This window comes from Cynocephalus volans, chromosome 6 (assembly GCF_027409185.1).
Source record: "Cynocephalus volans isolate mCynVol1 chromosome 6, mCynVol1.pri, whole genome shotgun sequence".
Taxonomy (NCBI): domain Eukaryota; kingdom Metazoa; phylum Chordata; class Mammalia; order Dermoptera; family Cynocephalidae; genus Cynocephalus; species Cynocephalus volans.
Genome location: NC_084465.1, coordinates 3189937 through 3201246, shown reverse-complemented (window position 1 = coordinate 3201246; position 11310 = coordinate 3189937). Strand labels below are relative to the sequence as shown.

General features: G+C 62.4%; 1 protein-coding gene across 1 annotated transcript; it reads right to left on the bottom strand.

The window, feature by feature from the left end:
- Window positions 1-398: 398 nt before the first annotated feature.
- Window positions 399-9129, bottom strand: SHH (sonic hedgehog signaling molecule). The gene is made up of 3 exons (XM_063101274.1): window positions 8830-9129; window positions 3714-3975; window positions 399-1150 (listed from the first exon to the last, which is right to left on the bottom strand). Exons 1-3 carry the CDS (start codon window positions 9127-9129, stop codon window positions 399-401), a joined length of 1314 nt encoding a protein of 437 aa, XP_062957344.1.
- Between the last annotated feature and the right edge of the window lie 2181 nt (window positions 9130-11310).

The window sequence follows — 11310 nt, the reverse complement described above, 5'->3', positions numbered from 1 at the left end:
CACACAATGATCTCCCCCGTGAGCGCAGTTCATGTGACAATAATAAATTATCCAAGAAACAAACTAGTTAAGGCTCTTGAAGGTCCGGTTCATATTATTTAAAACATCTATTCATACCAAACAAATAAATAGGCAGGAGAGGAGGAAAAAAATATCCAAAATAACACAAGAACCCAAAAATTCAAAAAAATATATATATAGAAACTAAGCACAACCACAAAGCTTTCCGGGGTCTCGGCTTCCTTATACTCTACTTTGGAGTGACCTACTTTATTATTATCATTAATCATCATTATACTGCAAAGTCTCATTAGTGCGCCTTTTCGGCGCGTCCTTCGCTGTCTCCTGCTGTCGCTCCCGCGCCCCGCCCGCGCCCCTCCCCGGGTCCCCTCGGGGCTTCAGCTGGATGGGACCGCCATGCCCAGCGGGTGCAGGGCCTCGCTGTCCAAGAGCCACGTGCCTATTTGGTAGAGCAGCTGCGAGTACCAGTGGACGCCCGCGTCGGCCGCGCCCGGCGCGCACGGGGCGGGGACGCGGCCGCCGCCGCCGCCGCGGTCCGTGCGCGCCGGTGCCAGCGCGGCCAGCAGCGCGTGCGCCAGGCGGAAGGGCGCGAAGGCCCGGTGCGCCCAGCCGTGCTCCTCGACCACCGCGTAGCACGAGGCCAGCACCCGGTCGATGAGGATGGTGCCCTGCGCCGTGAGCGGCGCGTACGCGCCCGCGGCCTCCTCGCGCAGCGTCACGCTGTGCACGGCGGCCGGCAGCAGCCGGCGGTCCCCGTCGCGCTCGGCCACCACGTACACGCGCTGGCCCGGGCGCACGCGGCTGGCGAAGAGCGCGCGGCGCCCCGACGACGCCTCGGGCTCCGCGGCGGCCGAGCCGTTGTGCGGCGCCACGAAGAGCAGGTGCGCGGCGGTGAGCAGCAGGCGCTCGCGCGGCTCCCGCGTCTCCACCACGTAGAAGACCTTCGTGGCGCTGTCGTCGCGGTCCAGGAAGGCGAGGAAGTCGCTGTAGAGCAGCCGGCCCTGGTCGTCCGCCGCCAGCACGCGGTCCCCGGGACGCAGGTCCTTCACCGGCTTGGTGCCGCCCTGCTCCAGGTGCACCGTGGCCGAGCCCGGGAAGCAGCCGCCCGATTTGGCCGCCACCGAGTTCTCTGCGGGCGGGGAGAAGGGAGACAAGAGGGGACGCGGTTTGAGTCCGGGGAGGAGGCGGCGCGCGCGGGGCTCTGCGCGCTCTGGCCGGGGCGACCCCGCGCGGCTCCAGCGCAGGCCTCCCGCCCCCAGCCCCACCGCCGCCGGGGCGCAGTTCGGAGGCGGGCGCGTCCCCTCGCGGCTCCCCGGGACGGGCCCGGCGGTGACCAAGGCCGGCCGGCGTCTCCTGCAGGCGGCCAGTCCCGCCCTGTCCCGCCGCCTCTCTCCAGCGCCAGGCCCTGCTCAGCACACACCCGGCTCGCTACGAATCCGGAGGGTGTTTGCCCTGCGCTTGGGTTCCTCCCTCGCCACCCGCCCCCAGCCCCGGCGCGGCACCTCCGCACAGCCGCACCGGGGGCTGCGCCCGGGGACCCCTCGCCCGCCCCGGCGCCCGGCGGGTCGTGGGCCTGTGGAGGGGCGGGGAGCGCAAAATAGCTGTGAGTAGTTGTAGCAACTGGACAAACATGCCATAGAACTGGCCGAGGTGCGAAAATCCGAGGCTTGTGTGGATTTTCTAATCAAAACCCAATAAAGGGCCCAGCATTGTCATTGTGATTTCTGGAATACATAGGAGACACTCTTGGAAGAGGGGACACTTCCACTCCCCCGCCCCTGCTCGGCTCTCGGCCGCCCCCTCCCTGTTTGCTCAGGTGCAGCCCAGCCCCCCGCCGCTCGCGCCCGGACTCCGGCGCTGTTTGCACAGCCAGGCCTCTCCTCCACGCACTCGAGATGCGTATTTGAATTTTAAATGGCGAGGCCTGCTCGGAGCGCTGCAAGCGCGGGGTTCTCAAGGCCCCTCGACTACGCGCTTTCTCGAGCCCTCTGTCGCTCTCGGAGGCTCACGGTCCCGAGGACAATAATGCAAGCTGGGGCGGAGCGCCGAGGCCCGGGAGGAGGGGCGGGGAGGTCCCCGTCGTCTTTGCATTCCAATCGCTGGGATCATGCTTTTTGCAAATAGAGATCGCAGGAAAGAGTCTTCCTGCTGGAATTACAGAAGGAGTTTAATCTTCTCATAGGTTTCTCCGTCATGAAGTGCGGGGCTGGCCGTGGGGGGCCCTCCGGAGCTCCCCGGAGTCGTCGAGTCGCACGACCCCGCTTGACACGTACTGCGCCGCGCCCCCGCCCGTGTGCGCGGAATGCCAATGAGCGGCTCTGCCCGCCCCGGGGCTCTGCTGTCCCCGCCGGGATCCTCGGAGCGGGATCACCGCTGCTCATTTGGGAGGAGACCTCTAGGGACCCCCGCCAGGGGGACCCCGAGGATTGGGGTGGCCGCGCACAGGGAGCGCAGCCGCCAGGCCCGGGGAAGGGCACACGCAGGGTACGGGGCGCCTCCCGCCGCCTGCGTGTCCCACCCGGGCCGGGCCGGAGGAAGGCGCCCCGGCAGAAGGCTCCCGCCGCGGAGCCCCGCGAGCTGGGGGGCGTCTCGTCCCCGTGCTCCTAGCAGCAGACACCCCTTCCCGGGGCTGTGGGCCCAGCCCTTCCCCGTTCGCTCCCACGCCTCTGTTTGCTGTTGTTACAAGAAGCCACTATTTTCTTTACCCACGAAGTGTGTCTTGACACTTTAAAAGTGTTTTTTCTACTAACATAAGCCATTAAAATTTAGTTTGGGAGACAAGTAGGGAAAGTGGGGCGGTGGGAACGGAAGACCGTCCCCCCGAAATTCACTGTGAACTGTGTTTGCTGAGTGGTGGAGAGGCGCGTATAAACAGCGCGCAGGTCGGGGCGTCTGCGTGCGCGCGGATGTGCCTGCCTTTCGTGGCGAGCTGTTCCTGTCGGCGACAGCATGTGGCGTTGCAGGCCCAGGGAAATGGCCTCGCACGACTGGGGCGGGCCTCCCGCTGCAGACCCGCGGCCGGATCGGCTTTCCTGGCCCTGCCCGCGGCTCGCGCGTCCCGGCCGGGCTCCTAATCAGGATGGATGCTTCTGGGCGTGGGGCCTCCAGATGTTGGAAGTGGTAACTACTGGGTTTATCACCTCCCACCAGGCCTCTCCCCAAAGGCTTAGCGAGTGAGTTAAGTTATTTAGAATCCACAGGCGCCCGGCGGGGAGGACAGAGGACTCGGGCTTACGCCTTGGACAGAACCCCCTGCGCTTGGGGGGGTGGGGGTGGGGTGGGGAGGTTAGTTCTTAAGCTCCAATGAGAGGAAGGACGTGGCTAAACGTGCAGTCCTCGTCTCCCTCCCCCAGTCACTCTTCCCCATGCACAGCACCTGCAGAGAGGGCTCCGGAAATGGGAGGTTGGGGGAGGCTGAGGGAACCCTGGGCCCTCAGCACCTCCGTGGAAAACCTCGGACCTCTGTGGCCTCAATGGTAGGGGGCAACTCCTTGCTGGGGGCGGAGGGTGCCACAGTGTGTGTTCCCAGAGCAAAAGCCCAGTCATTACCTAGTGACCCTCCCTCCCTGGGCCTCACCTCCCCCCCATTTTTTTCCTTGTGCCTTGGGGCACATCTGCAGTTGCTGGGGGTGGGGGTGTGCAGTGGTGGCATAGGGGGCTCTGGAAGATGGCTGGGTCTGAGGCTGGCTTACCTGCTTTCACGGAGCAGTGGATGTGTGCCTTGGACTCATAGTAGACCCAGTCGAAGCCGGCCTCCACGGCCAGGCGGGCCAGCATGCCGTACTTGCTGCGGTCACGGTCAGATGTGGTGATGTCCACGGCGCGGCCCTCGTAGTGCAGTGACTCCTCTGAGTGGTGGCCATCCTCGTCCCAGCCCTCGGTCACTCGCAGCTTCACTCCTGGCCACTGGTTCATCACCGAGATGGCCAAGGCATTCAACTTGTCCTTACACCTCTGCGGAGAGAGGGGGTCCCCCAACCCACAGACACCTCAGCATCAGTGGCCCACCACCCACCCCAGCCCCTACCAGGGGGCAAGGGCTGCTCAGAGAAGTGGGGAGACACGGCCTGGAATGGGGCCCAGATCTGGGGTGGGGAGTGGGGTGGGCATCTGCAGGAGGCACAAGTCCTTTCCTTTCCGGAGTAGCAGAGAGCCTTTCTGCAGATACTCACAGCAGATGCCCCTAGCATGGCCTGAGAAGCTAATGAAGTTTCTCTGAAACGCGTAAACTGCATGTTTCCAGACACCGACTCCAGAGCCCTCCATGGGCACCGTCGGCAATGCCACCCCTCTCCCAAGTTGCCCTCCACTCCCCAGCCCCCTTCTCCACACCTGTGTGGGCCTCCAGCCTTCTCGCTGGGAGAAACCCCTCACCAGGAGGCCAGGGAGAGGCCCAGGGTGCAATTTTGCAGAAATAAAGAAAAATACACATGCACTTCTTAAAGAATGAAAAGTCTTGTGTTATCTCAGACCTTCCCTCCTACCCTATGCCTGTCCGTCGTGAGAATGAAGCCAAAGGTGACAGAGGGAGGTGGGAGAGAGCCAAGTGAAAGGCGACCAGGTGAGTTCCCATTTTCAGTGCAGGCCAGGGCCCGACGACAAACATTCTTTATCTGGGCAGCCACATTCTTTTTCCCTGTGGAACCCTTTTCTGCCTGGCTTTTCTGTGGGCTGATTGTGTTTCTTGTTTTCTTTAACCTGTTCCCGTCCTCCCCTCTTGTTCCCTGGCCCCAGCGCAGAATGGTGTCCGGCAAGTTTGAAGAGCAAACTTCAGAGCTGGAGGAAGGGAGGGAGGGGGCGGGGGTTGGGAGGCGTGGGGGATGGGGAGCCAGAAAGGCCTGAGGCCTGGCGCCCTTCGCCTGGGGGTGTCTCCTCCGGCCCCTCCCCCAAGGAAGCCGCCCGCTGGAGTAAAGAAACACTGCACGGTCAAGATGCAAACCAGGGTAAAGTGGAACTTGGGACTGTGGGCGTTCCCCTTAATCCTTGGGTCACATTCAGATAAGGATGCGATAAAAACAGCGGAATCAAGTGTGTGTGTGTATGTGTGGGGGGCAGGACTAACTCACCACCTGGACGTTTATACTGATGCTGGTGGGATTCGGGATTTAAAAAGGGGGGAACTGGTGACAAGATGATGATGGCGGCGTCCCCAAGAGAAGCAGACCGAGTGGGGGCAGGAGGGCCCGTTTCAAGTGGACTTCTGCAGAGGGCAGGGCTGGTCGCCAGCCGCCTCGGCCCGGAAGGATGCTCGGCTCGGAGCCTTGTTGTCGGGGTGGGGAGATACCAAGGGCCCTGACGACAGCGTGGGGAGCTCTTCTGCCAAGGGGTAGGGCTGGGGGCGGAGGACGCCTGCAAGGCCTGCTGCCCGCCCTTGGAGGGGACGTGACAAATTGCGCAACAGGAAAGGTCCTGTGTACCTGGCAGCAATAAAAACCAGTAATATGGTTGTAGAGTTAAACATCCAACAAATGGGGGGGCAGGGGTGGGCCGGGAGCAGGGGCGGCCCTGGTAACAGGTCAGCGCTTGCAGGTTTCTGGGCCTGCCGGCAGTTTTCTTAAAAAAAAAAAAAAAAAAAACAGTCGGAAAGGCAGAGTTGGAGTGAGGTCATCTTGAGAACTGAACGCGTCTTACATGAAAATCAATCAGTAAACCAGGGTCAGTCCAGAGCGAGCTGCGAAGCCGGGTGCGCGCAGGCGCACAGCGCCGCCCCCGTTCTGAGTCGGAGCCCCCGCGTCCCGGCCCCCTTTTCCTGGAGGGGCGGACGCAGCTTTTAACAGCTCCCCCCGGGCGGCCGGGGAGGGGACGACAGGGGACAGCAGGACGGGGAGGCCGCCAGCTCCCCGCGCTGCGCCACTTGGGCAAGACATGGAGGACCCCGGGCCGCGCCAGGCCCGGCGACGCGAGGTGACGGCGCCGCGGACAGGCCGAGGGTCGCTCGGCGCGGCCGGGCGGAATTGTCGCAGGCAAAGCCGGGAAGCCCTTGGCCGGTTATGAATTCACTGGGTCGTGTGCCGCGAATCAAGCCCGACTCTGTGCAGCCACCGTGAAGCCCGGCAGGGCCGCCGGGGCCGGGCTTTGTGTCGGCGGTGGCCACGCTGGTCCCCACGCCTGAGCTGCTGCCCACCTCCCCGGTCCGGAGCGCCGAGCAGGGACTGTCACAGCCGGCCATGCGGGGGAGGGGACCCGACTTCAAAGAGAGCGCGCGTCTCTGTCCACTCCCTGCTCCCCACCCTCGGGACAAACAGCCCCCTCCCGCCAAAGCAGAAAAACTCCCCAAACCCACCCGAGCGCCCCTCCCCAGCGGCCCCAAAGCGCACAGGACGTCTGTTCAACGTGGCGTCCCAGGTGACCCCCTCAGCCTTCAGATCCGGCCCCGCGCGGCCTCCTGCCCGCCCCCGCCACCCCCGGCCCCCGCACCCGCGCCTGGCACCCGCGGCCTGCGCGGGAGAGTGTCTGTCTGCGCGTCCCTCTCCCGGGTTAATATTAACCAGGAGCTCCTGCGTTCCAGAACTGCTCTGAAAGTTCCACTGGGGACGATCTTGCCATGGTTGAGGGACTTGGGCGGCAGTCACATTAGAGGGACACAGAAGCGGGGAGGGGGACGAGGGACACGCACCTGGGAAGAGAATCGAGGTGCTGGTGTAAAGAGGGGCCAGCGGTCCCCGGAGGAGCCCAGACCCCCCGGTCCGGGGACAGTCCCCGCTCGGCTCCTTCCCTCCCCGCCCCCTTAACTCTCAGACCCAGGACAGGGAGGGACGCACCGGGGTGTCTCGCGGGCTGCCGCGCCCCCAGCCCCCTACGTTTTTCGGGGGCATTTGCGGGGTCCCTGACGTGAGCCTGGCCCGGCTCTCCCCACCGCGCCTGCACTTGGGCGCACCCTCCCCCGTCCTTTTGTGTTGGGAACGGGAATAACCACCGCCTAAGGAAAAAAAGTATTTGTTTTCATTTCGTACGTCTGAGGGAAGTTGACAGAAGGTCAGAAGTTCAAATGCTGCCAGCGCGCGCGGCGGCGAGAGTGGCCGGGCGCGGGGCCGCCGGGCCGGGGGAGCCTGCGCCGCGCCCCAGCCCTCGCCCCGCGCGGCGGCCACTGCGGCGGTCGGAGCGCGGCTCCCCCGGTGCTCGCGCTCGGGCGCGTGGAGCGGCAGGGCCGGGCGGCGCGCGCAGAAGCCCCGGCCGCGGGCTCGATCCCCCGCGGCAAGGGGAGCTGGAACGCGTCCGCCTGGTGCGCGGCTCCGCGCGCTCGCAGCCGGGCGCCAGGGCTGCCAGCCCCGAGGCCCCGGGCAGGGGCGCGGGCCGAGGACCCGCCTTCCGGCTTCTGCCTCGCGCAGACAAGCGCGGACGCTGACCCGCTCCGGCGGGAGGACCTCGGTATCCCCGCCCCTGCCGCTTTCTCCTGCATCCCCTCCCTCCTCTCTGATCCCCAGGGACCCCGGGAAGGCCTCTCCGCGGGCGGCGAGGGTGACAAGGGGATGGGCGCTGAGGGCTGGCCGGAGAGCTCCCTGCAGCCAGTCGCACGCACCGCACCGGGCACCCCGCGGCCCCTGCAGAGTTAACCGTGGCTCGCGCTGCTCCCCGGCACAGGCGCGCGCGTCCACACTCGCGGTCCAGATTTAAGGTGGTCGGAAGCAGATGACGAGGTCGAGGAATAAGGACCCTCTGTCCTGCCCTTTCCGCCAGCCCGAGCCGGCCTCTCCGGCCGCGCCAGCGAGCCCGGGGATCGGGTCGGGAAGCGACGGCCCCGGAGGTGGCTCCTCTGTCCCCGCCACCCTCCCCCGTCCCCCGCACTTGCGCCCCAGCAGCGCCGCGCCGTCAGCCGCCGTGCGCACCTAGCCCTAAAGGTAGGACTCGAGTATCTTAATAGGGCAATAAAAAGGATGTTGACCTATATTTGAAAGGAACCCATTTCTAGCTTGTTGTCAGCGCATGGAGTTTCAGAAAGTCGAGAAGGGGCTGGGACGTTGGCCGCCCGCCCCAAGTCTCCAAGGAGGTGGGGACAGGGAGAGGAAGTCGTGTGTTTCTTTGCTTCTCTCTCCTACCCCCTCCCACTAATATTTATTCGCCCCGAATTCCCGTGCAGGCAGGTTGAAAACTAAAGCGCTGCGATGCCAGCCAGCAAGTCCTGCGTCCCTCCCCCGGGTACCGCGGCTGCAGGAGGAAGAAGCATCCTTAAAGAAATATCAATACATTCACACCCTGATGGGCACGACTGCGGACGGCGGGATCGCGATGCCAGCGCCTCCGGAGTCCCTGCCTTTTGTCGAGCCTTCTCCTGGCTTTTCCAATTGAGGACTCTTTGGGGGTGGGGGCTAGGGTGGGGGTGACTTGGGAAAGAAGATCACAGGAGAAAGAAAACATGAAAGCTCCGGGCTGCAGTGCTCAGGGCTGTGTGTACAGTGCCCTGGAGGCCACTTGATGTTTATGGGAGGATTCCTGCTCCCTCCCTCCGTTTCTACTCCCTCCTGGAAAAGGGCAGACGCCCCCAATGTGAAGGTCTCCCCAAGTTCGAAGCCAGAGCAGAGGCAGGACAGGGAAGGCCATGCCAGCAAGACTCATCCGATCAGGGCCTTAATGGACCGCATCTACCGTCCTCGCGCCCACCCACACCCGAAACTTCTCCAGCCAGACCCTTAACCTCCATTCTCTTCCAGGAAGAGGGAGAGACGCCCGGTGGGCAGGTGGCTGGGGAAGGAGCCTGTGAAATCACCTTCCTACCTGCCCAAAGAGCAAGCAGAGCGAGTCTGGAACCGCTGGGTTCCACGCAACCCCCTTGAAAGCAACACAGTCCACGCCCCGGCGCTGGGTTTCTACCTGAGTCATCAGCCGGTCCGCTCCGGTGTTTTCTTCATCCTTAAATATGATGTCGGGGTTGTAATTGGGGGTGAGTTCCTTAAATCGCTCTGAGTTTCTCGAGATCTTCCCTTCGTACCTTCCGCTGGCCCCTAGGGTCTTCTCGGCCACGTTGGGGATAAACTGCTTGTAGGCTAAAGGGGTCAGCTTTTTGGGGTGCCGCCTCTTCCCAAAGCCCCTGCCGGGCCCGCAGGCCAGCCCCGAGCACATCAGCAGCGAGGAGACGAGCGCCAGCAGCAGACATCTCGCCAGCAGCAGCATCTCGTCGGCGGGAGCCGGTGCCTGCCCAGCTGGCCCGCGCGGGTCTGTGCGCGCAGGGGCGCGCGGCTGTGTGCGCTGCGCCCTGTCGAGCGCTCTGCTCTGCCTCCCTCGCTGCGGCTCGCCCGCTGCCTGCTCGCTGCCTGGCTTTCTCTTCCTATAGAACCCTGCCCGCCACGGCCGCGGGGGACTCGCCACCGATCCCCACCCAGACGGGGGCTGGAATGGCAGGCTGCTGGTCGCTGATAACGGAACACATCGGAGTTGGGTCGCTAGACAGCAATCAAAAGACAAAAAGAGTCTGATTTTAAATGGTAGCGAGCCTGGAGAGCCTGTGCGAGAGGCTGCCTTTAGCACTATATTATAGCTGGCAGGGGCGCGTCTGATTGGCCGAAGCTGCACTGGCTTGTCTTCTGATGTTAACCCTGAAGAAGACTACATGCTTCCCCTGTTGCTGCTGTGGCTTTATTTGTACCTGAAGGCTTCGAGTTAAGGGGGAAAAATAATCTTTACTAAGATAGAGGTGGGCGGGAGGGACGAGGCGTGTTCCTCAGCATAACGTCAGTTACTCCCTGCTTTGTGTACATCTCTGCGTTTCCCCCTTTACTTTTGCCAGAATGGTAGGTGCTTCAGTTAAAACCAACTTAAGTTTTTAAAGGACAGTCTAGATTCCCCGCCACCCCCAGCTTCAGTCGTCAAACAAATAGTCTCTGGAATGTTTGAGGGGCAAAGCTGCCCAGCTCTTATCTAATTTCCCCCCCCCCCAGACTCTATCATGCAGGCCAGGTCTCCCCGCATTTTGAGGAAAGAGGACTCTGAGCCTCCTCCTGAATGTCAGCATCCTTGGACAAAGGGGACTTACGAGTGACCACAACTTAAAGCATTGCTATTTGGACATGCTGTAAGTGCCTTAGAAATACTGTAAAATACTGCCCCTTTACTGTGTTTCAATTAATGCATTATTTTTAAAACCTCTGCAGGTGGGACGGAGACGTGCTCAGGGGCAGGCACAGAGTGAACCAGAGACCATCAGTGTGGTTGGATCACGTGGGGCTTGTGCTGCACCCCAAAGAGAAGGGGCCGGGGGACGGTGCGAGCCCCATGGGCCGAGGCCTGCGCCTGGGGGCCGCGCAGGTGGGCAAGGCTGTGCACGCCCCACCCCCACAACTGATCCGTGGAGCAAAGCGCAGGGCCAGGGATGAGTTGAATGTGGAATTCGGGCTCCTTGCCACAGTGTGCGGAGCTGGCCTTCTGGGGAGATCGGCAAGCCGGTCCTCAGGAGCCAACCGGGGCCTGGGACCCTGGCAGAACAGTGTTCTGGCCCAAGAGGGACATCCTAGAAGAGAACACAGTGCCCAGAGGCTGGCACTATTTGACTCCCCCATCCCCTTACTTCTTGCGGAAAAAGAAAAAATCTCAGAAAGTCCTAAACTAGAAAAATAAAATCTAAAACTCCCCTTTATGCAGAACATGCCCTTCCTCTTCTCGCCCCTCCCCCATCGCACTCACACACAATAATTCCTCTGGAATAGGGTAAGGGAGCGAGGCTTACTCATGTGGAATGGCAATGCTGCCCCTGAGGAATAATCAGATATTGCGGATACTGCCCTGTGAAGCTAAGTGCGCTCCCTTGACCCCAGCCCGTGCAGCGCAGGCGGAGAAGCCCAGTCTGAAGCTCAGCCCTCACACAATGGGAAGCTGCCAGCAGTGCCCTTCGCAGGTAAACTTTTTTTTTTTAAACCCCGTGGAGGAGAGGAGAGGTGCATGTTAAGCGACATCTATCATGGGTCTTAAGAGACAGCAGTATCCAGACTCAGCGGACTGGGTCCCTCCCCGAAGGTTGACCCATGCTCCCCTGGCTTGCTTTTCTAGTCTATGATTTGTGAAGAATCAAAATTCGAGGAAGAACGCAAACCTCTGGGCAGCACCCAACTTTATCAAGGCCAAAGAACCAGGGTTTCCACTGAGCAGGGGACAGCGGAGCTCAGCTGAGCCCCCCGATGTGGGCAGTTCTGCAGCATGTGTGTCCTGTGCGGCGTCACCTGCTCCAGGTAGTAACATGCAAAAAGGGATCCCACGTCCTCTACCGTGCAGGGTAGGCCTTCTTGATGCAGCTACCTGCACAGCATGTGGATGTCATATCACTGGGCAGTGCAGGCGGGACAAACGACCTGGGCCCTGTGG

What these genes read in the sequence shown, in the direction of transcription:
- SHH (XM_063101274.1), bottom strand. Translation starts at nt 9,129, where the DNA reads ATGCTGCTGCTGGCGAGATGTCTGCTGCTGGCGCTCGTCTCCTCGCTG. An exon ending in CGGACCGGCTGATGACTCAG is followed by an intron (nt 3,976 to 8,829) that starts GTAGAAACCCAG and finishes CTCTCTCCGCAG; the next exon opens with AGGTGTAAGGACAAGTTGAA. An exon ending in CCACTGCTCCGTGAAAGCAG is followed by an intron (nt 1,151 to 3,713) that starts GTAAGCCAGCCT and finishes CCCCGCCCGCAG; the next exon opens with AGAACTCGGTGGCGGCCAAA.